This window comes from Sylvia atricapilla, chromosome 22 (assembly GCF_009819655.1).
Source record: "Sylvia atricapilla isolate bSylAtr1 chromosome 22, bSylAtr1.pri, whole genome shotgun sequence".
NCBI lineage: Eukaryota > Metazoa > Chordata > Aves > Passeriformes > Sylviidae > Sylvia > Sylvia atricapilla.
Window position 1 is genome coordinate 3,432,863 of NC_089161.1, and position 25,333 is coordinate 3,458,195.

The following is a 25,333-nucleotide window of genomic DNA, read 5'->3' on the forward strand; positions in this document are numbered from 1 at the left end:
CAGCTCTTTAACTATACACTTGTATCTATACCTCTCTGAACACATGCCGTATATACACATGGACACAGATATCTGTAAATTTGATATACTTATAGCTACATATATATAGCTGTATGTCTAGCTATAGCTATATATATAGAGATACATGTATGATAGATACATAAAGGTATAGAGAGTATAACTATAGCTACATGTATCTATTTCTTTATAGCTGTGTACTCTGTGCAGAACAAACATTTTGCCAATATCTATATATGTGTATCCATATCCACATACATTTATACGCAGTTTCCTCTATCTGTGCACACATAAATGTAAGAATTGTAAATGTATGTGCAAACTCTCAGCTCTATGCAGTGTGTGTGAACTATGCACTATAGGCATGTATATGAGCTTTGTACTGTGTGAGTTCAGTGAGCTCTGCTCACTGAGAGCTCTGCAGTATGTGAGCTCTGTAGTGTGAGCTCTGAGCGCTGCACACAGTGAGAGCTCTGTGCACAATGTGTGTGTTTGTCTGCTGTGTAGCCATGGCTGCACCTACAGCTCCACTATTAATACGTGTGTGTACAAACACGAGGGGGGTCTCTCCTGACCTCTCATGACATCAGAGCTACCCTCTATATATGGTTGAGAGTCAGTGTGCACACCTCCCACATCCACACCTTTAGGTACATGGATTTACCTGCAGCTGTACCTATACAGCTTTATACATGTACATCTGTCTACAGAACTACATCAATGTTTGTGTGCAAACAGAAACATATACATTCATGTATATGTGTGAAATAACAAATACATATGTGTCCTTGTGTATATACACACATGTATAGTATCTCGGTCTAGGACAGCTACACACTTTTACCTGCATCTACACTTATGTAAAATATATAAAAATTACAATTACATGTGTGTCTGTGTACACATACACAAAGATCAATACACCTGTATAGCCATATGGAGATACAGAGATGTGTAGATATATAGATACATCTATACATGTAGGTGTATGCATGTACATATATTCAAACCACACATTTCTCTGTATCCTCACATACACACACATGTATGTGTATATACACCTCTGTAAATATAGATCTATACATCCATACCACATATAGATTTATTCTATGTACATATATCCATTATCTACCCATACTGTGTCTATACACAGACTCACAAGTATGTATGTACACAAATACACATCCATTAAAACCACAAATACATTATATAGACATGTATAATACACAAGTGCATATGTACAGATACACACCCACACAGCAGTACCCAAATAAATCAGTAAGTATAGCTGTGTATGCTCACATAAAGATCTATATGCACATACATAGATCTAAAACTTACAGTTCTGTGTATATCTACACATGTGTACACAGACCTACAGACACTGTATATGAAGAGGTACACGTGTGGGGGTGACGTAGACATATGTACATATATGTGCACTCGTACACATGCAGAGATTACAGTATCTGTGTAGACGCACACAACATTCTCATGTCTGTGTCCATGTCTCTGTGTCTCCACGTGCACACACGTCTGTGTACGTGTGTGTGTAGATGTCTGTGTCTGTTTCTGTGGACACGTGTGCGGTGTGTGTGTGTGGACACGTTGCAGGACACCAGGGGTACCAAGACCATGGCAGGGTCCCCCCAAGGCCAGCCCACCATCCCTTCCCCTACCAGACTCCACTGCGTCCTTCCCAAAGGATTTATTAAAACACAGAACAGAAACCGGGACGCACAGAGCACAAAGCGGATGCAGGGGCGTTGCTTACGGCTGCCGGTGTCACCGCGCTCGAGGTATCCCCATCCCAGTTCCAGCTGTCCCCTCTGTCCCACCCACATCCCCCCCATCTGCCTGCCCCAAGCCCAGCACATGTGGACCCCCAGCCACACCGCAGCAGTGCCAGGGATTCCAGCAGGGCAGCAGCAGGCGTGGGCTTGCTCAACCACCACCAGGACGAAGAGACAGCCCTTAGGGGGAAGCTGGGGAGCACAGCCGGCTGGGACATGGCACCACTGGCCTCCACTCACCCCTACACCTGCCAACACAACCGGACAAACACCGCAATTCCAGCCCTCCCTCCCTCCCCTCAGCCCACCTTGCCCAGACAAACTCTTCAAGTCTTCAATAAGAAAGTGCAAAAAATGTACACGGACACAAACCCCCAGCCCCGCCGCTCCCACGGGGGCCGCAGCAGGCAAAGCACACTTGAAGCGGGAGTGGGACAGCGCAGCAGCGCCGGCAGCAGCTTGTCTTCCAAGCAGGTAACGCTGGCACAATTTCCCCGCCGACCTCTGGCGACAGCGGCTCATGGCCAGGGGACTGTCCCCCAGGGCTGCTGCAAGAAGAGGGGAGGGCTGCCCATCAGCCAGATCCGCCCCCGCCCCACATGCCAACCCCAACTGGGAGGGGCTGCAGGAAGGATCTGCTCCCACCTCCACTGGCTGCAGCCAGATACTGGCACTGAGGGGGCAGCCTAAAATTTAGCCTCCATTTAGCCCCCCTACCCCTTCATGTTCCCCAGCAAATGGAGCACAGAGAGCGGGAAGTACAGCCTTACCTCAGCTAGGAGTGGGAGCTGCAGGGGAAAATCGTGGGAACTGCTAAATATCTGTGGTGACAGAGGAAACACCTTGCTCGCTACTGTCCTTCGGCAGCACTCCTGGATCACCCAAATCCACCCTCTGCATTTCTCTGCCCAAGAGCAAAAAACCCCAACCTACCAGTCACATAAGGTCCCAGAGGCATCTGGCTGTAATTGACAATCCCACCTGGCCCAGGACCACGGAAATTTGGCCCGAAGTTGTTGTTGAAGATCTGGGCGGAGCCAAAGGAGCCCTGGGGGGGCAAGGAGGGAGAAAAGACATGGGCCTGCAGCTCTGACCATGATCCTCACAGTGAGGGCTCTGTGCCCATCCCCACAGACCTGGGCAGCTGGATCCCCTCCACGGGTGGCCAGGCGGCTGAGGATGCTCCGCTCTGACATCTGCAGCCGGGCAGCCACAGGCGGGATGCGGGACAGCATGGAGGGCAGGCGTGTCACATCAGCCTTCATGTCACTCAGCAGCTCCTCGAGCTGGTTCAGCACTGCAAGTAAAGCAGGAGGTACTTGGGGGGATGACTGCCAGAGCCAGCAAGCTGAGAGGAGCAGGCAGCTCCTGGCTGAGAAAACGTAAGATGGGGACACCTCCTGGCTTGGCTTCCCAGGTGAGGGTGGGCAACCCCTCCCAGCCTCAGACTCCCCCAGCCCTGCAGGCACGCACCCTTGTGCAGGACAGCGTTGGCAGGCTTGTTCCCAGCCAAGGATTCTTTGGAGAGGTGTTGGTGGCTCTCAGCAAGGCACTCCACTTCTGCCAGCCGTGCGTTCAGTGCCATGGCCGGGTGACTGGGGTCTTGGGTCATGTTGAGGTACGCTGCCCTCCGCAGCTGCTCCTCGATCACAAGGGCCTGCTCCAGCAACTGGGAGGTGCAGGAGGGGAAGGATTCAGGACCAGACCCCACCCCATTATAAACCAGTAAACCACAGAGCCCCTCACAAAGTCCATTCTCCACTCACAGAAGATGCTGGCAAACTCCCCCCTGGCTTCAGGGTGCTGCTCTGGTCCTCCTCCTCCTCCCACCAATGAGGACCCACCAGCCCTGGACCTGCCACTTGCCTTAAAACGCCGGGCAAGGAACTTGTTCTTCATCTCAAGGTAGTTCCCCTTGTGTATCTCTGACTTGAAGGGCTCGTTCAGGATCACGTAGCGTGGGTCATTCTGGATGTCCTGCCAGCGGGCATAGCCATGACTGGTGTAGGGTAAGTGTCAAGGGCAGAATCAGCCAGTCAACAGCCTGCCCACCACCCCACAGCAACGCCGTGGCCTTAAACCCTATCCCTGCTCATCACGGCAATGCCAACTCAGCTCCCACAACCCCAGAGAGGCCTCTCTCGCCTCACTGCTTCCTGCTCTGCCAGGTCAAAGGGTACGTGACAATTCCTGCCAATAGCCAGTAGTCGTGTCGGCGGTGCCAGATGTCATAGATCTTGCCAGAGGACATGGCAGCCCTCTCCTCATTCTGCCACAGTGTGTGCAGCTCTGTGGAAGCAGAAGCAGAAGGGAGACAGCCTGGTCAGGCAGCTGGGCTGCAGATCAGTGCACAGCACGTGGGCAGGGCAAGCGATGGAACCTCCCAGGACCACAGGCACAGTGCAGACCCAGGTCTGCTGCTGACCACAAAGCATCAGCCCATCCATGGCCCGTGACAAAGGGGCCACAATGTGACCCACACAAAGGTCACATTCCTTGAACAGGTTCAGAGCCTCTGCAGCAGCTTTGCAGGAGAGACCAACACCTCATCTCTCACTCTTACCTGTGAAGCCACCATCAGCAATGTTGAACATGAATCTGAAGTTCATGTTTCTGTCATCCTTCTTTCCTTCCTCCTCTTCCTCTTTGTCACCATTTTGCTGGGCATCACTTGGCTCCTTCTCCTCCTCCTTGCTATCCTCTGCTTGGCAAACACAAAGAATTGACCTAATTATGCTCCACCACTAGACCCACTGATGCCACCCCTGTCCCACCAACAGCCAGTCACCAACCCCTCCCAGCAGGTCCCATTGTTAGCACAGGCAGCGCCCACCCCAACAGGATCTTGTTCCCACTCATGGCTCCTGAGCACCAGTGGTGCTGGTGCTGATGGCATCTTTGCCACCACCCTGTGGGCACACTCTGTCACTGTGCCAGGCACTAGCTCACTCTGGGAATTCTTCCCACTCTTCTCTCTCCAAAGTCTCATGCCTCACCTGGTTTGACTTCTTTATCCTCCCCCTTCCCTGGGCTGCTGCTCAACTCCGCCTTCTCCAAAGGCTTCTCTTGCTCTTGAATCCCCTCATCTGCAGGAGGGAACAGGCCTACAAGAAACGCTTGACATGGAAAATGCTCTGCAGGGAACAACCTACTTATCCAGACAGACTTTCCCTTTTAGGGTAAAGTAACTGCATTGTTTGTACATTCAAGATGCTCGAAGAACTTAGAACATTCTTCTGCATTTTATCAAATAAACGCATTTAGTTTTCCCTCTTCCTTGAGACACCTGGAGGAACAAATGCCCTCCAAAATGACCATATTGTGCAATTTATGAGTTGTTTTTTCAGGAATTTCTGCAGGACTTTCTGACATTCAAGTTTTCCATAGTGACACCAAGAAGACACACAGCCTCACCTTTAACCAAGGGCTCAGAAGAGGGCTCTGCCTTTTCACAATCCTCTTGCTTCTCTTCCCTTGGCCTCTCCTTGCTGTCACAGCTTTCTGGGTGCTCTTCGCTCTCCACCTCAGCACTTGCAGGCACCTAAATTCCAAGCACCCATTCCAGATCAGTCTGGCCCTCCCTCCCCTAGGGAGTACCCCAAGTTCCCAGGTGGAGCAGGGGAAACTTTCTGGAGGAGATGCTGAACAAAGCCACCTCACCTGGCTGTCAGACACCTTTCTGGGCTTCTGCTCCACCGGGTCCTTTTCCTCATGGAACCCCAGCTGTGCTTCTGTTTTGTCTGTAGGAAGAGCAAAGCCAGGAAGCTGTTGTGCAGGGCCAGATGGGTCAAGCACCTGCAAAACCTCCTGGTATCGTGGCTCACCTCCCTCCCAGGCCAGACCCCAGCTACAACCCCTGCATACCTGCAAGAGCCCCAGGTCCTGTGTGTGTGTGTGCTGGACTGGCCGGGACAGGCGTGTTGGGATCTGAAGACACAACCTCACTGGATCTCTTGCTCTCTGGGCCCTCAAGAACCAGGTCTGGGGTGCTGTACTTCCCATTGACATGCTCAAACTCCTGGACCTGGGACAGACACACATGATCAGGTCAAACAGAGCAGGGACATTCCCAGCTGGTGCCATGGAATCAGCGTGTCCAGGCTGGTCACCCACAGAGTGATCAAGTGGCAGGATTGCTGCACGCAACCCCATTGAGAAAAGTCTCCAGAACATTCCTGAAAAGGTCCATTCATAGCTTTACTCACCCACCTTCTTCCTTACTAGTGACATGACCCCAATGCGAGTCAGCACGTGCTGGCGGGACAGCCCTTCCCGGGGAACACCATCCGCAAAGGTTTCAGCACCGTCTGCCCCAGGCTCACACAAGTGTCTCATGAAGAGAGAGACGTACGCCCTGCCAGGTAAATCACACTTCAGTCCTGGCCCGTGGCCTCCCTGCTCAGCCCAGCACACACACGATCCTCTGTCACCCATGAATGAGGGAAGTGTCACACCCAGGAAGGGAACAGGAGATGCCACCTCAATGAAACAGACACTGCCACCCCCAAAAGAGCCCACAGTGAAGGGGTGCAGGCTCCCAGCCTTGCCTGCCTTCCAAGACCTCCATACCTGAACTCCTTCTCGCTCTTCCCTCGCAGATCCCGGACCAGCCAGTGGGAGTTGAAGGCATCCTGGGGTGGCATTCCCCAGCGCATGATGGCATTCAGGAATGCCTTGCGCTGCCGGGCATTGAAGCCCAGAACCTGCATGAAGTGAAGGCATGGCTGGGATCACAGAGCGGCCTCAGCAGCACGTGGCATCCTGGAGCCTCACAGCTGTGACAGGCACTGCTGGACCAGGACTAATGTCCCAGTTGTTCGGCACAGAGGGATCCAGCCCGCAGGCAGCCTGGGCACAACAGCATTGGCCATGCTCTGGCAGAGACTGAGGCTCACCTCAATGTTCCCCCCAACTCTTGCCAGCAAAGGAGGGAGAGGTTTGTCTCTGTCAGTCTTCAGCTGTCTCCGGGACTGTCTTCTGCCACCTAGAGCCAAGCAGCCTCAGTGATGGATGGGCCAGGGAGCAAGGAAAGACCCCAGGCTTCCTGCCCTCCCTCCTGACAGGAGCAGAACCCACTGGAGCATCTGTCCAGACTGCAGGGTCCCTTCCTGCCACCACTCCCCAGGCCAGGACACTCCTCTGCCCTTCCCACGCATGGGGGGACCATGCCTGGTCCTCATGGTGGACCAGACCACAGTCCTGCAGAGGCCAAGGAAGAAGCTGGCTGCCTTCCCTGCCATGAAAAGCTCCTCACTTGATACAAAGCAGGGACACGGTCCCCTGAACAGAAGCCCTGGGCACACCAGTACCTCCAACCCAGACATTCCTGACACTTCCAAATCCCAGGGAGTATCAAATACATTAACTCACTCTGGCCTTCTGGCCTCTCTTCAAAGTCTTCATCCTCATCCTCAGAGCCAATGGAATACTCTGACTGGTTGTCAGAGAGCTCATCCTGCCACTCTGCAAAACACAAGGGAGGCCAGGTTAAAAGACCCTGCCTGGGAGGGATGTGCTAGACAGGTCAGAGGCTGCTTGTGGGTATGACAGGCATCCACTGCCACACAGCAGGAGAGGGGGACACAGAAACAGGAAATCACATTCTCAGGTTTTACAGAATTAGCATTCTGTTATGCAGAAAAAATCCAATTTGAAGTATTTTGCCTACAGACACATCTTTCCTAGATTCTTCAAGCAAAACAAGAGTTTACAGACCAACAAATTTAAAAAATCTTTGAAAATTTCTACATTGCAACGTTTAGGAACCTGGGGAGTACAGATCCAGGCAATCTACCAGCTGCAGAGAGACACCAAGTGACAGCTCTGTCTGTCCCATGAGCCTGGCCAGGAGCTGAGCACCTGTGGCCGTACCTTGGTCCTCCTGAGAGGTGTCATTGTAGTTGACCTGCTTGCGGATTCTCTTCCCTTTCCCCAGGTTCCTGGCCAGGTCTTCCTGCTGCTGCTCATAGTGGTGCCGCAGCAGCTTCTCCCAGTAGTCAGGGTCCACATTCTCCTCTTGCTTAATGATCTCCCGTTCCACCTCCTCCTGCAGAGCCAGAGACAAGTGGCTCGAGCAGTCACAGAGAGAGCAGGGAGGGTCCTGCCCCATGCCAAGCACTCACAGGGACAAGAGAGGGAGCAGAGGGAACACAGAGGGATGTACAAAGGGGTGATTGTAAGATACTGATCACATTACCACACCGTCCTCTTCTCTCACAACATACTGAGCCACTTTAAAGGAGCTGAGATACTCATTCATGTTCTGCAGCTCCGTGTCATCAGTTGCATCCTGGTTTCGGTCCAAAAGCTTAGAGATGGCAGCATCATCGTAGTGGATCACACTGCTGTCATCTACATCCTTATTGTCACCTGGAGAGCAAAGGAGGGGAACAGCAGTGCAGATCAGTCTGCTGGACAGTCCACTCCTGAGCCAGGCAAGCTCAGATCAGGTGAGGGGATAGAAGAGGGAGGAGTTACCCCAGCAAAGAGGGGCTACACACCTGGTGGGGTGCCACCATGCTTTTTTTTCATGCCAGGGGTTGCTGCACCCCCTTTTGTTGACACTGTGTCCGAGAAAGGGGTAACAGCATCTGGCATGGCAATCCGCTGTCCCTGAGACACCATGCCTGGGGCACAGGGAGAGGAGAGTGAGCCCCAGCAGCTCAGAGAGAGCCCTGCCTCACACAGAGCATTCCCACCTCACCCTCCACATCATCCTTGAAGAGTTCTTCTGTCCCAAACTTGAGGATGTCATCCAACTCTTGCTTGGTCATGGAGCCTGACTTGGAGCCAAGCCCTGGGCGGACCACCAGGTGAGTGAGCATCATCTTCCTCTTGGCCACCTGGGTGATGCGCTCCTCCACTGAGGCCCTGGTCACGAAGCGGTAAATCATCACCTTCTTGTTCTGCCCGATGCGGTGAGCTCTGCTGAACGCCTGCAGGCAGAACACAGAGCTGGAGAGGGTGGCACCGTGCCAGCTGGACAGGAGGGACATGCTTCTCACCCTCCAAGCTCGCATCAGAGGCACACAGTTGAGGACAAGAATGAGGAAGTAGTGAGAATGTTGCAGGGGAGAGCCAATTTTATGTGCCAGGTCTCTCCTAGACTGCAGAGAGGCCGGGAAGAGGCCAGAGGGTATGGGAAGGGGACTCCTGAGCAGAAACACTCACAAGAAAGTGTCAGCAGCTCTCAAGAGAAGATACTGAAAACCCAGTGAGGGTGTGCAAAGAGAGGGCAGAGCCAGAGAGGTACTTACTATACAGGAAGGAAAAGGGAAAGTCAGAAACCTGGATGTCATTGTGGGGATTCCAGTCAGAATCATAAATAATGACAGTGTCAGCCGTAGCAAGGTTTATGCCCAGACCACCGGCACGGGTGGAGAGGAGGAAGCAGAACTGCTGAGCCCCAGGAGCTGAGAACGACAAACCCAGAGGTGGGAACAGGTGAGATAGAAAGAAGCACAGCTCACAGAGAGGAGCAGCACCATTTCGGAGGGACAGAATGGCTTCCAAAGCTGACAAGCAAGAAGCAGGCATGGCAAGGAGGGAAAACACCTTGCTCCCTGGGAACCAGGTACTGCAGAACCTAGCTCCAGAGCAAAGGGTAAGCTCTGTCATCTGCTGAGGTCTTGGAGGGAAAGGCAGGAGCCCCTCCAGCTGAACTGGCACACTCAGGGTTCCTTGTGGGAACCAACTCAAGGGTTTAATGGCACGGAACAAGCAGCTCCCCAGTGTCACAGGAAGCCAGACCTGTGAGTGTGGCACAAGCTCTGGGCACTGGCAGATCAGCTGCTACTGGCCACACCCTGCCATCCCCTCACGGCCACCCCTCAGCAAGGTAGGAAGGTGAGTGAGTACCATTGAACCTGTCGATGGCCTCCTGGCGCAGGCCGCCGGTGATGCCCCCGTCGATCCGCTCGTACTTGTAGCCTTCATACTCCAGGAAATCCTCCAGCAAATCCAGCATCTTTGTCATCTACAGAGCAAGGTGACCCTGCCATGAGAGGGTCTGCATGGCCAAACACTCCTGCCTCCCCTGGAGACCTGCCTTGCCCCAGCATGGTCCTTGCCCACAGCCCAGAGGCCTCGGTGGTGGCAGCAAAGCAAGCACAGCCAACAGGCAGCTGCCAGAGGAGCAACACTCACATCTCATCCTCTACAGGCAACTCTGCCAGCAGGAAGGAATTGTGTCTGACTGTCCCTCCCCAAAGAGGAGCCTTGTGACTGTTGTCTCCTTTCTATCCTGAGTTAACAGAGCTCTTAAACACGACAGGCGCTCCCTCAGGAGCGAGCTGGGACACAGCCCTTCCACCATTAATGCCATGGCTGCCTGGGGGAGAAGCTGTCACCAGCTACTCCACCTATTTCTGTCTGCTCCCAGCACAAACTTCCCATACATAATTCCTAAAAATTCCTTTAAAGTTTTATTTATTATTATCCCTCCCTGCCCTCACCTGCGAGAAGATCAGAACTCTGTGACCCCCATCCCGTAACTTCTTCAGCATCTTTTGGAGCAGCATCAGTTTCCCAGATGATTTGACCAAAGAATTCCCATCATAAGATCCATTGGGCAACACTGGGGCCTCCTGTGAAGGCAACACAGTCAGTGCCCACAAGGACAACTCATGCTAACCTCACAGAGAACTTCACTTGCATTTCCAAAACAAATAACAAAGTCCTTGTATGAAACCACTCGCATGGAAACCCACAGTTTTACCCAAAGTTAGCAGTGTTTAACCAAAGCAGGATCATGGAAGCAGCTGCCACCCAACACTCTGAGACATGCCCAAGGGTGCAAAGGCAGGGGACGTACCACGGCTGCCACAGGGAACAGGTACGGGTGATTGCAGCACTTCTTCAGGTCCATCATAATGTTGAGCAGTGAGACCTGGTTCCCACCACCTTTGGAATTCAGGGCTTCGAAGTTCCTCGTCAGTATGAATTTGTAGTACTTCCTGCAGGAAGGGGGATGGGACAGACACCTTGTTAGCTGGGGCAGGTGTGGGACTGGCACAAACAGTGAATTAAACCCTTCTAGTGTCACCGGAGATGCAAAAGGGATGTTTGGAGGATTTTTAAAGCAATTCAGCACCTAGGCGTGGGTCTTTCCAGTTGCTCTGGGGGGATCACAGCCCTGACAGTGGGATGGACTGGGGGCACAACACCTCCACCACCTCACTCTGCTGGGTGCCAGCCAAGCCCTCCTGCCCACCAGGTGGGGAAGAAGCAACAGGCCCTTCCTGCAGGTGCCCTGAGCTGCAAGAGATGCCACTGAAGCTGAACAGGTCAGCCTAGCAGAACCAGAGCTGGGGCAGCAGCAACACTCCAGGCTGGCACAGGCATACAGCAGCACAGGCCACGTCCTAGTGCCAGGACTGGGAGAAGGGGATTCAGCCTCAGTGTTGTCTCCATGCCCCCAGAACCAGCAGAGCCACACTGCCAGCCTCCCATGCCCCAAGGACTGCACAGAGCCCAGTTCAACCCCATGGAACACACCCCTTGGTGAGACACAAAGAACTCCCACTCTTCCTGCAGCAGACCCCAGGCCAGTGGGGTGCCTCTGACTCCTCAATCCCCACTGAGACCTCCTCACCATGCTGGGGGAAGGCAGACACCCCTGGGGAATGCACTGGAATCACTCACTTCTGCATCTGGCTCAGCTCCACTCGCACGATGAGCTCCGTCTTGGCCGGCATGTTCTTGAACACATCGGCCTTGAGCCGCCGCAGCATGTGGGGACCCAGCAGGTCATGGAGCTTTTTGATCTGGTCCTCCTTGGAGATGTCTGCAAACTCCTCCAGGAACCCCTCCAGGTTGCTGTGGAAGCAGCCAGACCCCCATGGTGCTGAGCAACAGGGGCACGTGAAAGCAAAGGAATCTGCTGCTTTGTGACTTAAAAACCAGGGCAGAGCTCTCGAGGCACAGGAGGAGATAATGCTCATGTGCCTGCACCAAAGCCACAGCGAGGAGCCACCCCAATGGCCCGAGTAAGTGCAACTTACTTAAACCTCTCTGGAGTCAGGAAATTGAGCAGGTGGAAGAGCTCTTCCAAGTTGTTCTGGAGAGGAGTCCCTGTGAGAAGCAGCTTGTAATCGATCTTGTAGCTGTTCAGTACTCTAAAGAACTGGAAAAGAAATAAGTTTGGGTGACAAGGACTGCAAGGAACCAATGTGTCACTGTGGGACTCTGCAGGGTGCACATGGAGCCTGAGCAGTGACCCTCATGCAGAGCAGGGTGCCAGCAAGTCCTGCTCCCAGCCATTCCCATTGAGCACAGGTAGCAATTCTGTGTGTCCTTGGGTCACACCACTTGTCTCCTCCTACACACCAGGGACACTGAGCATCCCAGGAGCTGGAGACTGCATTGAGCCTCAGGTAAAGAGGAGAGGAAGGAGAGGGATCAATTCCCTTTCACGATAGCCTGTCCAAGCCAGGCTGCTACCTCTCCTGCTGCTGAAGGGCTTTTAATGCCAGAGGATGTTAAAGAAGGAAAAAAAAAATCACTCACAAATCCATGCCACCTACTTTGGACTGGTTGTTCTTCAGCCTGTGTGCTTCATCCACCACCAGACAGGCCCATTCTATGGAGCCCAGCACTGCCTGGTCAATGGTAATCAGCTCATAGGATGTGAGCAGGACATGGAACTTGATCTGGGCTTCCTTCTGGAGGAGCAGAGGGAGAGAAAAGCTGGGATAAGATGGCAGTGAACAGGACAGCCTCCACCTTTGCTGCTGCTACATGTGATCCAAGAAGGGCTGCACTGCCTGGCACAGAGCCCACAGCAGGGCTGAGTTGTGCAAGTCAAACACCCAAAAACAAGAACGAAGCAGGAGACTACAGAAGCAAAAAAGCTCTGGCAGAAATCTGTAAAGCTCATCACAAATCTCCTGCTTCTGTAAACAATGCCAGCTTCCCTCTATGGGACACAGCAGATGAGGGACCTAACCAGCCCCTCTCTCCAGGTCAAATTCTCCTCTCCCTTTCTTACTGACAGGTAAAGCAACGGGGCAGGCACAGACTCAGCTCCCACCTTCATCCGGAAGACCTTCTTCCCACTCCGGATGGCGTTGTCTTCAAAGGAAAACTCATTTTCCCGGATGACCGACCGGCTCTCCTTGTCCCCCGTGTAGGTCACAACGTAGAAGTCGGGTGCCCACATCTCAAACTCACGCTCCCAGTTGATGATGGTGGAGAGGGGGGCACTGACTAGGTATGGCCCTTTCGAGTGGCCCTGTTCAGGGAGACAGAGCCCAGGCTGTTCTCCCCATACCCAGCAGCTCTCAGCCACCTCGGGGACTGCCAGGCACCCCACTCACCTCTTTGTACAGGGAATACAAGAACACAATAGTCTGCACCGTCTTCCCCAGCCCCATCTCATCAGCCAGGATTGTATCTGTCCCTTGTGCCCAGGAGAATCTCAGCCAGTTCAGCCCTTCCAGCTGGTAAGGGTGCAGTGTGCCTCCCGTGGCATCAATGTACCACGGCTGCTTGTCAAACTTCACTGTAGGCTGGAAAGAGAGCCATGGCACAGAGCAGTGAAAACCACCTTCCCCTGCACCTCCTTCTTTAGGTTTGTAACATCCAACAGCTCCAAAGAAGACACGGCATGGTCCCTGGCACAGCCCAGACCCCAGGCTCCTCACAACAATAGCATTCCAGAATTTTCAATGAAAATAGGGTCCCCAAAGCAGGACAACATCACAGAACAAGGGCACAGACAGCCTACCCTCCCTCTAGGTTGCCATGCTGCCACACTGTCCCCACCACTCTCACTCACATCCACAAGGGGTGTTTCTGGAGGCTTTTCCAGCTTCTCCTCTTTCAGCTTTTTCCCTTTCTTGTTCAGCTTCTTCAGAGGGCGTGTGTCCTCCCCCAGCATCAGCTCCCTGTGACAGCACACATCAGGGATGGCAGGGGGTCACTGTTCTCTCAGCTCCAAGCCAAGGGACAAAAACACCTTCCACACTCCACTGCCCCTCTCCCCACAGGAGCTCTTCTGGCCCAGTTGGCACGGGCACTCACAGGGCATTGATTTTCCCCTCACAACAGTCCACACAACAATCTCCAGAATGAAGAACAAACTCAGAGTACTGTGGTTTTCCCCCAAAACAGGCAGCACAGCCATGGAAATCATGAATATCATGGCAGTGCAGACACAGGAGAAGGGGAGCACAGGCTGGAAAAGAGCAAGTAGGATTGCCCAGCAGTCCCAGAACAGCACATCAGGAGGGCCAGCCTTCATCAGTGCTGCCCCACTGCTCTTTGAAGAGAAGTCACTGCAAGCAGTGTCAATGGGTTCAAAACTGGGGCACCTCTGTGTCCCCCTTGTCCCAAACACCCACATGAGCTGTCCTGGCTCTGCCCAGCTCCCCTGGCTGTGGGCTCATACCTGTGGTTCCAGTAGAGGAGTTTGAGGTTCTCATAGTAGGGGATATCTATGTCATCGATCTCCCAGGTGCACTGGTCATAGGGCAGGTCCTTCCACTTGATCAGGTAATGGATGTCTCCCTTTTTATCAAAGCTGTAACACAGGGCACAGAAAGCTGATCAGTGAACCAGCCCCTGGGAGCAGATCGCCGTGATCTGCCTCTGCAGAGCTGGATGCTCCATCCTCTGCCTTCACCTACAGACTAGGACATCCAAGCTGAGGTAGAAAAGCATAAAGTATCAGCATTTCCATAAGAAATGCCTATTCATCTGTGAGTGTGTCAAACCTTAAGCTTTACAGGCTGTTTTTCCATTCCACTGAACAACCTCATTTCCCTGTTTCACCAGGCCTGGATGGATACCAGTGCTTCCCCTCTCACCTGCAGCACTCACCACTCTAGGAAGTCCTGCTTACACTTAAAACAGAATAAATACACTTCCAAGTCAGACTCTGTGCCTACAGGGAAACCTGCTGCCTTGTCAGTGGACAAGGTGAAGCTCACATGAAAATCAAACAGGCAGCTTTAGTTCCTTCCTGCCACGCAGCCTTCCAGCAAAACTGCTGCTGCTACTTGATAGTTCAAGCTGCCACTTGAAATGCAGAAATTCAACAAAAACATGTCTCCAGCCACTCGATGTAGAAAGCCCATGTGCACAGCACATTTTATTCACTGGGAATTTCTCCTACAGAAAACAAACATCAATGTCAAGATGCTGTGAGGGAGCTGGCCACATACTCCGAGTCTTCCCCTCAGCACCGTCCCCATCAGCATCGGAATTTACGGAATGGTGAGGCTGTAACAGGACCCAAACAATATGACTGGGAAGAGTGGAACAACACCGTGCATCCACCTTGGGGAAAACTTGCTGTAACTCTATTTTTAATGCGCAACGTAGCAGAAATGAAAATAAGGCAGCAGGGACCCCCTTCCAGCCTCAGCTTTAACCCAGAAGCAAACCTCCAAGGCAACAGAGACCTCAGCAAAGGCCAGAAGCTGAAATTCCACCAGCCCAAGGCTTTGGTCTTCCAGAAGGATGGCTCAATTTCCCTCCTCACCTGTGGTTCAGGATGCGGTGGATCATCATCCACTCAGGCTTGATGCCGTAGCGGTAGAACCGCTCCTCCATCTTGGCATACTGGGGGTCCTTGTTCTTCCGCTTCTCCCTCTGGTTGTCCTCGTCCCCAGAGCCATAGTCGAAGGCCGGCGGCTCGTCCATGTCGTTCTTCCGTTGGTAGTTGCGGTACATCACGGTGTGGTAGAGCTCCAGCTGCAGCAGGAGGGAGCCACGCTCAGCCCGTGGGATAGCAGGGCAAGGAAAGGGCTCTACACCAACGCCACGTGGGCTCACCTGCAGCTCCTTGACCCAGGAGCAGTGCCAGTAGGAGAGGCCTGCCCACTTGACAAAGAACTCTCGCTCCGGGATCCCCTCCAGCACCTTGGGCGGGGGCAGAGGCAGCTCTGGGTCCGCGGCGGGCGGCACGGGCGGGAGCGGCACGGCCGGCGGCTCCTTCCAGGCCCAGTGCAGGATGCGCTGCACCTTGCCCTTCAAGGGAGGGCACTGCGGACACAGGAAAGAGTACAGAGTTTGGTGTGAGACCCTGGCAGGGGCCATGGGGAGCTACAGCAGGGAACAGAAGGGGGCCTCAATGCCAGCAGCCAGCACAGGGTGCCTGAGAAGTGTCCGTGACACTTGTGCGTACCCCATGGGGTGGGTCTTGCCACCCGGCAGGAAAGGCCCCTCTCCATAGGCCACATATCAAACAAGGCTTGACATCCCAACAGAAACCAGGCCGGGAAGCTGCCAGCCAGCAATTCCCACAGGGAGACCACAGAGGCAGCAGAGCCTTCCAGAGCCACCCTGTGCCCTCATGCACCTGGCAGCAACACTCCTCAGGGAAGGGTTTGAGGCAGAGGGCAGGGCTGTGAGGGGCAGCAGCAGCCACGAGAGCCACTGGCAGGCCAGGCAGGTGTGGGAGCAGGGACAGAGAAAGGAATGGGAATGCCAGTAACACTCACTGTACAGCGTGGGCAGAGCCATTCACCGTTTGGTATCTCTGGCAGTGGCGGGTTCAGGCAGTGAAGGTGGTAGGAGGACGGGCAGGTGTCACAGCACAGCAGCTCCCCTCCATCCTTACAGACACGGCAGAACTCCATGTGGTCATCTTCCTCCTCCTCCCCACCATCCTCTTCCTCCTCCTCCTCCTCCTTCGGCTCCCACTGGATGCCCTCCTTCTCCTGGGAAAGCACAGCCAGTATAACACTGAGGGTTTCCACCAGCAGGCCACCCACTCCCACGGGGCCCTGACCCCACTCACACAGTGGGGGCAGCTCCACTTGCCCTCGGGGGCCTTCTCCAGCTCGGGGTCCAGGCAGACCAGGTGGTAGGCTCGAGGACAGGTGTCACACAGGATGATCTCCCCGCCCTGCTGGCACACCTCGCAGTAGTCCTGGTGGTCCGTCTCGTACCCGTCCCCCTCTTCAACTGCAAGCAAGGGACAGGTGACAGTCAGAGGGGTGGCAGAGCAGCCAGCTCTCCCGGAGGGAATGGGACACTTGCTCCTCTACCATACAGTTAAGGAAATAAGGACAGCGTTTCACCTCAGACCCCTCCTGTTAATTCCCACTACCTCTCTGTCCCTCAGCACCACAGTTCACCTTTGCACACAGCATCATCTCACCTCTGTCTCTCTTTCTCTCTCCACACTGTATCATCCTTTGGTTCCTTCAGGCTCTCAATGGAGAATGCCAGAACCTGGAGAGGTTGCAAGGGAGGCCGGTCAGAGAAACCTCCCCAGGCACCAGCACCAGCTGCAAACGCACCATGCAAGGGTGACATGGCCAAGGACAGGACTCCTCTCCTGGGACTACTCTGCTCTTCCTCAGGCCTCCCTGGCACAGAGGCAGGAGCACTCTCAACACAGCATGGACAGGAAAAGGAGGAGAGGAATGATGCCTTGCAAATGCTGGAATGGCTTATCTCAGTTCCCAGCTCTGCCACAAACTCCTGGCATGTATCTCCAACCTTCCACTTCTCCAGCACGGAGCAGGAGCTACCTTCCTCCAGCACCAGGGCCCTCACAAGGCCACAAGCAATGCCCTTCACACACAAGACATGGGGCTAGCCAGCCAGCCCAGCCTCGCTGACCAATGGTGAGGCTGGCCAGTGTCACACCCTAACTGATCCCCAGCCCAGAAGCTGCCCTTCCATTTCTTGGAAGCAAAAATCCATCAGAAAAGAAGCCAAAGGATGCGCCTGGATCTGAAATATCCTAAACAAGGACACAAGACAGAAAGGCAACGTGCTCAGCACAGGGGCTGCTCTCCAGGGCAGCACAAGGACAGAGGTGTCCAGGCACAACATCCACCCGGGAAGGGATGAAGGGACATGCACACAAATGTGGTCACACAGCCACTGGCAGATCCTGACAGATCCTTTCCTCCATGGCTCACATGCCTCCCTGTCCCTGCATTGCTACCATAGCTCTGCCACCTGCCTCTGCCTGACTGCACACCTCACACAGACAAAACATCCCTCATCTTCACACGACCTCACCCACAGCCTGCCCTGCTCTGCTGGAAGTTTGCCACAAGCCACAGCTCTCTGGGAGCTGTTCCTCAGAAAATCACTTCCCTGGAAACCCCACAAATTCTCAAACTTCCTTGCAGGCACAAGCCCCCTGGCAGGAGGGCCTGGACACCAGGAGAGCACCTCACACTCCACTCACACAGACAGGCACAGGCACATCCTCTCCCACCGAGCCAGTGCCAGACACAGCCCAGAGCTGCACAGGCCAGGGAAGCATCATCTGAACAGGGAAATCCAAACAGAATAGGAACAGATTACAAAGGATGGCCTACTCCTCTTTTTCTTTTTCCTCTTCTTCCCTCTCTTCCCCAGGCCAGCCGAGCACTCGGAGCGCACGGAGGAGCTGTTGATGCTGGCGCTGTCAAAGTCGGATTCTTCCCGTTCCTCCTCTTCGCTCTGCAGAGGGAAAAAGCAAAGCACACCCAGTCCAAGTGCTGGCATCCCAGCTGTCATTCTACCTCTGAGCTCTCCTGGATAGGAACAACCCTATACTCCCACCCTGTGCATCCAAAGGCCCCATTTTCCAGTGCTTGGCAGAACTTTGCTCCCTTTCTCTGTTTTGACACCCTTTTCAGCCGTGCCATCCCTCCTGTGTCCACACATGCAGGCATTCACACTTTGCATCCCCACAGCATGAAAGGAGTCGAAACAGGCACAGCATTCCATGGAGTGAAAACACAATAATACATCTGAATTCTCACTCAGAAGACTCAAGCATGCAAATCCCCAGCCTGCACACTCCTAACCAGGTGCTGAGGCTCCAGCTGCAGGAGGCAGCCTGAGCTCTTTGTGACTCCCTGGAAGGTCAATGTTTGGATCTAGAGCACGGGAGGAAATTTTTGTGATACATGACTGAAAAACTGCAGCAATGAGTTGCTCTTGCCCTTCAACTCACGGATGTGCTTGCAAACAGGTTTCTTTATGGGAACTAGAGCTGGAACTGCAACAAAGTGAGCTGAGAGTGACCAATATCATCAACACCTAGAAGAGCCCCAACCCCAGCCACAAGTTATCTAAGAAAATTATTCTTTAAAATGCTGTTAATTCCTTGAAACACTCCTGATACTGGTGTACTAAGAACCCAGTGTGCTCTGGCTGGGCAGCTCCAGCATCCCAGGCAATGCCACAGGACTCCAGCTGCCATGGGCAGGCCCTGCTAATGCAATTAAAGCATCCCAGAATTCTCAGTGATGTACGGTTCAGCTGCAGTGCAAGCCCTGAAGAATTCCTTTGCAAATGCAATCTGAAATCATGGCATTATCACCCGCACTGCTGAAAGTAAACAGGGTCATGGGATTTTAGCAAAAGCTGTGGCCAGACAGGAGTCCCACAGAAATCTGAGCCAGGACACAGTAGATGTGCTGATCAGGGCCTGGTGCCCCACAGAGGGGCACAAATGAGGCTGTGACACCCCTGACATGGGGTGGCTGTGCCATTCCCAACAAGAGCTTATCCCAATACTTCCCTCCCACACCCAAAGCCCTGCAAACTTACCGAGGAGCCCTTTTTCCTTTTGCTGGGGATTCCTCCAAACCGGAATTTCAAGCCTCCCATCTTTTTCCCTTTCCCCTTTTTCTTCCCGTCTTTGGAGCCCTTGATTTTCTTCCGTACACCTGGACCTGAAGAAATTGACAATTTGTTTGGTACTCTACAAACAACTGTCACCCAAATCACTTCCCAGTACGGTGGAACAGCAACTTCCCAAGGCAGAACATGGCACAAAGGGAGATCCCTCCCTCTCCCTCTACTGCTCAGCTTAATTAATTGCCACAATTTGCCAAACATCCAGCAGACCCAGCGGCTCGATCTGCCATGGTTCATGAACCACATGCCTCTCAAGGACCTCTGCAAAGGCAAAGGGAGCTACAGATACCCCTCTGGCACCCTCTTTTCCTCCCCAGTTTGCTACAGCTTGTGCTTTGTGGCCTTGTGCCAGCTCTGCTGGCAAGAGCAGCCCCCCACAAGTGGCACCCACCCTTTCCCTCCTTGGTCTTGGCCTTCCTGATGACAGTGGGCAGGGCAGGGTGCTGGGGGCTGGCGGGGAGCGCTGGGGTGATGGTGACAGTCTCCACAGCTGCAGCCACCGCTGCCGCAGCCGCCGCCGCCGAGCTGCCCTTGAAGGGGTTGTTGGCACTGAACTCTCGCCACTTGGCACCCAGCACCGTCATCATCTTGGACATGGGGATCTTGGGGTTCTTCTTGGCAATCAGAGGCCTGCAGGGCAGGGGAGAGGCAGGACCATGTGTTAGCAGCACTGTGTTTGTTCTGTGTCTGCTCCTGCCCTCACGTGCTGGTGCTTCAGCCCAAAAAGATGTGGCAGCAGTGCCTCCCAGCAGGAGTTTCATGGGGAGGCAGCAGAAACCAGAGCTCCCTTAAGCAAATATATGCAAGGGGGACACATCTAAACCTTCTCAGAGACTTCCCTTCCCTGAAATACCTGTTGTGCTCTGAAAGGCTCATGGTACAAGCAGAAATTCATTAACACTGTTTTTCTCATGAAACTTTTCAAATAAGCATTCACAAAATATGGGGCCATGGAAAGCAGGAAAGATAAATGCTTCAGCTGTTTCCAGTCAATCCTGCAAATAAATGGAGTTTTGAGGACTGAGTTGGGAGGAAGAAGCAACAAGGAGCTGGCGATGCAGAATTGACTTCACAACTTCATCTGCTGACTGAGCAATGCCCAAACCTCAACGACCAGGTCCACAGCTCCCTACCTGAGGAACTGGCTGAAAGCCTTGTAATTCGTCAGGGTATGATAATCCTCTTCTGAGAAAATGTAATCTACGTCATCGAGACCCCATTCCTCCATGAGCTGGGCTGAGCTCTTGGGCTCCTGGAGATTTAGAGAGTCATCATTAACGCAAACAGCCACGGCTCTGCAGATGAGCAGCACCAGGCTGGGTCTGTCATGTGCTCCATACCTCCCTAGTCAGTGATATGCAGGGATTTGTTTCTGGGATTTATGAAACAGCACACGCAAGTGCTTAACAAATGAATGCTTCACGCAGTCCCAAGAAACAAATTAACATGGCACCATGCAAATGCTCTCCACCATGGAACACTATACAAGGCCTTGGCAGGTTTCACAGCTCCAAGAAACTCAGCTTCTCCCTGCACTCAAGATAAGCACCAAGGCAAAAGAACTTCTCCTGTCCTAGTCATTTACCTGCAACCTCATCCTTACCAAACCCAAGGCAAGCTTCTCATGAAACCCACAATTTCCCTTGTCCAAGTCTGGCTTCAGGCACTAGCACCAGCTCAGACAAAAGAAGTCTTTTGTACCTTTAAACTTCCATCCTCATTGTCATCCTCCTCTTCATCCTTCTTCTTCCGTTTTGGCTTTTTCTCCTTCTTGTCTTTCAGTTTTTTCTTCTTCTTTTTGTTGGGAGAATAGTCACTCCCTTCACTTTCTGATTTCTCCTCGATCTCCTCTTCATTATCTGACATTTCATCATTGCTCCCCTAAAACAGAAAGGGACAGTGAAGAACAAGCCTGCACCCACTTCACTCTCCTCCTATAAACCCTCCCACATGAAATCTCCCACCTCCAGTGGATGGATGCACTCTACTTCCCCACAGTCAGAAAAGAGCAGGCTTTGATGGCTACAATGTGCTGGAAGAGCCAGTGCAGGGACTGCCCAGGGGATGTTTTTGTTTATTTCTGGAGAGATCTTGAGCCACTGCACAACACTAACAGTAACAGAATTACCATCCCAAGGAATGTGTCTGCCTGCTGGGCGGAGCACTCAGATAACTTCTTGGGCTGCCAAAACACAGCCGGGGCATGTCCAGCCTCTCACCAACCAGCACACCCAAGTCCTTCCCAGCAGGGCTGCTCTCGATCTGTTCATCACCCAGATGAACTGCATTGACACCGGGGGTTGCCGTGATCCAGGTGCAACACTTGCACTTGGTTTTGTTGAACTGCACGAGTTCCCACGGGCCCCTCCTTGCACTTGTCCAGGACCCTCTAGATGCCATCCATCCCTCGTGGGCACCGGGGCTGGGCGGGAGCTGAGGGACCGGCTCCTTCCAGCACAGCGGACAGCGCCCAGCCCCGGCAGCCCTTCCCCGGCCCGATGCCGGTTCCCTCTGCCCCTCCTGCCCGGAGCCCCCGGGCGCTGATCCCCAAAGCTCCCGCACATCGCGGCCGGCCGGTCCCTCCCGGCTCCGAGCAGCCCGCGCCTCTCCTTCAGCGGGGTTAGGAACAGCTGGAATTGGGCACAGGATAATTGGTTTCCATGGGAACTGCTGCAGTACAGGTTGAATCTCCCTCTCCGCTGCCTTCCCTGCCAAGGACCTTCATCTGCCTGCGCTGAGGTTCCAACCACAGCCTGGCTGTTCCGGATTTTTTTCCTGGGGAGGCTGCAGCACCGATTCGTGTGTTGCCTCGAGCTCCACTGCGGCTGTTGCCGGCGAATTCCCGCGGCAGTGCGGCGTGGCAGCCCCAGTAAAGCCCGGGGACTGCAGCAGGCACAGGCACCGGCTTCACACCAAGGCCTGCACTTCACTCCCACTCGCCTCTAGTAGGGGTAAGGCTCATCTGCCCCCAAAACTCTTGAGAAGTTCAAGAAAAGGAAGCTCCATTCGAGGTCCTCTACCTTTTACCCTCTGACCCCCAGGGCAGCCTCGGTGCTGCTTCATGTCAACCGACAGCTCCAGCACCGGCTTCTCCCTGAATGTGACAGATGACAGGATAGACTCCTACAGGCAGAACCTGGCTTAGAGCTGTCCACACAAGGCCTTAACTGAAAAACAGGAGGGCTCTCAGCCTGTTATTTCCTCCCCATCTCCAGCTCAGCAGCAGCCAAGATCAGCACAAGCTGCACACACAGCTGCAGGGCTCAGGCAGGTCAGCAGCAGCACCAAAGGGGCAGAGGTGACAATACACTGCAGTTGTCTTTTATTTCCCCCCTCTCAGAAAACAGCATAGGGAAAAAAAATGTACCTAACAAAGGGAGAGGTAGAGGGGGCAGAGGGCCTGAGCCTGCTTTGTGTGGTATCTGCAAAAAGAGAACATCACCACGGCCATGACAGAAACAAGCTTCCTCGAGGCCATGACGGGAAGAGGCAGCCCAGGATGGAATCACCTCTCTTTAAACCAGAAGCTCATCTCACACTCCTCCATGTTACCACAAGCACTTCAGTGTGATCCCTCATCCAGCCAATCTGTTTACAGCTCCCTTGGGGAGACCAGCAAGACCCAGCCCTGCCTTGGCAAGGGGGGACGTGCCCAGTTGTGCTGGGTGGACAACTTCTCTCCAACCACAGCAGGGGAAGTAGGGGGCTGAGGAACCATCACTGCTCACCCTTTCTTCCCAGCAGCCTCTCTACATTTAGGCAGGAAAAGGGCCAGCACACAAGATGTCTGCTCCTGTCCTCATGACAGCACTGTCTGGGGATGGGACAGTGAGAGGCAGAGCCCAGCACAGCACCAGTGAGCCGGGCTCTGGGAGCAGTGCCAGCCTTCTCAACCCAGCAGCACACTTCCAGTGCAGCCTCAGGGCCTGACCCTGGAGGACACACATCCTCACCTTTGTTTTCCTACAGAAGGCCAGAGTCCTTCCATGTGTCAAATCCTAGAGGCCCCTGGACCATCTGACTTGCAAACAGCTGGAATGAGTGCAGCCAACACCAGCATCCACAGAAACCTCCAAGCCCTGCCCCAATCATGTTTCAACATGATGGTTTGCATCTCCCTCCTTGGGAACACGAGCCCCGGGTGCCATGTTGGTGCAGCACAAAACAGAAAGATTTACTGCTGTCCCTGTATGCTGCACTGTGCATGTGCAGGAGGACCTCAACACTTGGGGCCAGACAGTGCCACTGTACACACCAAAGTGCCCATGAGAGTCGAGCTGCTCCTGTGGGTTGGGTGTCTGCATCACTGCCAGGAGGCATGGAGGCCCCTTCTCCCCACAGGTTCCCCCAGAGACCACCTGTAGGGGATATTGCTACTCCTGAACAGTCAGGCTGGGCAAAAGGGAGTCACCTTCCAGGGCTAGGAGAGTACCTGCTCACCCTTCTTTCCATCCACAGAGACCCAAGAGGTGCTTGCCAGCAGCTGCTGCCAGACTCTGAGCTGCTGCCTCTGCACCACAGCTGAGGAGCCCCAGCCCGGTGTGAGAAAATGCAGTGTTACCTCCTTCTTCCTCCTCTTGATTTTGGCAGCCTTGCCATCTTTCAGCTTCTTCAATTTCTTCTTTTTCTGTACCACAACTTGGTCTTCTGCAAAAAACTCATCCAATCCTTCCAGCACCCCATCATCTTCTTCTGGGGACAAAAGGGACAGCTCACGTGGACAGACTGCACAGGCACAGGACACCGTGCTCACCATGACAGAGGAGCACACCTGAGCATCAGCTTCAGGCCACAAGACAGAGTTCTGTGGCTTCTCCTGCAGATCCTCACACCAACAGCTGCCCCACTGGTGCCCCTCAAGGGTCTTGCCCAGAAGCACCAGCCTCAGCTCCTCCCATGCCCAGAACCTCCTGCCACTCACACCCAGAGGTGTGGGCAGCCCACACTGTGCTTTCAGAGACCCTGCTGACCTGGGCCTGCAGACACAGGGAGAGCACCTGGATTTTACTTTTCTGATCCCCAGGTAGAGCTCACAAAAACACAGAGAGTGGAGGAGAAGGGTTCATGTGGAAAATGGGTGCCACAGCTGCCAGGTTGTTCTGGGCAGCTCACACCAGCTCAGGGACAAGGCCCTGGGCAGAGACACTGGTGCTAGTGGACACTTCCCCTTGCCATCATTATCTCCCCAAACCCAGTGCATCCCAGCCACTCTCCACATGGCTTTAGGCCTGTCTTTATTTTTATTTCTGAGCTTATACAGCAACACCACTTCAGGACATATTGCTCGCTTGACCTCTGTGAGGCCCTAGCACAGGTTGCCCAGAGCCGTGTGATGGATGCTCCATCCCTGGAAGTGTTCAAGACCAGGTTGGACGGTGCTTCGAGCAACCTGCTCTAGTGGAAGGTGTCCCTCCCTGCCCGTGGCATCCAGGGGTGGAACTGGATGGTCTAAGACGCATCCCAATCCAAACCATCCTGTGATTCCATGATTCACTGATTCACGCTGTGCTGGTTTAAATCTGACAGGGTGGGCATCGCTGCACCAAGCCCAATCCCAGCCGACTCCCGGGTGGGCACCGCCCGGGTGGGAACCCGGCACAGATCCCTCCGGCGCGGGGCGCGCGGATAGCGGGGATCGATTCGGGGAGCGATGCCACTGCCCCGCCCGTGCCCTCTGCCCGCCGCCGCCGCCGCCTACCCGACACGTCCTCCTCGTTGTCCGCGTCGTCCAGCAGCTCCCGGGCGGCCGCCGGGCCCCGCATGCCGGGCGGGGCAGCGCCCGCCCCGGGCCGAGCGCCGGGGCCGAGCCGGGCGCGGCCGCTCCGCGCCAAGATGGCGAGAGCCGGCCCCGCCCCCTGCGGGGGACACGCCCCCGGCCACGCCTCCCGCCACCCGAGCCACGCCCCCGGCCACGCCCCCCGCTC

General features: G+C 54.1%; 1 protein-coding gene across 1 annotated transcript; it reads right to left on the minus strand.

Moving 5' to 3' along the window:
- Positions 1 to 1,710: 1,710 nt before the first annotated feature.
- Positions 1,711 to 25,269, minus strand: CHD5 (chromodomain helicase DNA binding protein 5). Its single transcript, XM_066334249.1, has 42 exons — positions 25,108 to 25,269; positions 23,971 to 24,101; positions 21,111 to 21,290; positions 20,543 to 20,661; positions 19,801 to 20,039; positions 19,320 to 19,444; positions 18,098 to 18,221; positions 16,555 to 16,721; positions 16,256 to 16,474; positions 15,588 to 15,797; positions 15,295 to 15,506; positions 14,200 to 14,331; positions 13,588 to 13,696; positions 13,127 to 13,318; positions 12,841 to 13,041; positions 12,335 to 12,472; positions 11,813 to 11,934; positions 11,454 to 11,627; positions 10,624 to 10,765; positions 10,265 to 10,396; positions 9,669 to 9,786; positions 9,099 to 9,223; positions 8,515 to 8,746; positions 8,312 to 8,437; positions 8,008 to 8,180; positions 7,683 to 7,857; positions 7,182 to 7,274; positions 6,707 to 6,795; positions 6,381 to 6,514; positions 6,021 to 6,165; positions 5,676 to 5,835; positions 5,472 to 5,551; positions 5,226 to 5,352; positions 4,808 to 4,897; positions 4,375 to 4,512; positions 3,992 to 4,100; positions 3,678 to 3,810; positions 3,285 to 3,480; positions 2,948 to 3,108; positions 2,745 to 2,859; positions 2,582 to 2,632; positions 1,711 to 2,359 (listed from the first exon to the last, which is right to left on the minus strand). Exons 1-41 carry the CDS (start codon positions 25,169 to 25,171, stop codon positions 2,625 to 2,627), a joined length of 5,859 nt encoding a protein of 1,952 aa, XP_066190346.1. The 5' UTR covers positions 25,172 to 25,269; the 3' UTR covers positions 1,711 to 2,359; positions 2,582 to 2,624.
- Between the last annotated feature and the right edge of the window lie 64 nt (positions 25,270 to 25,333).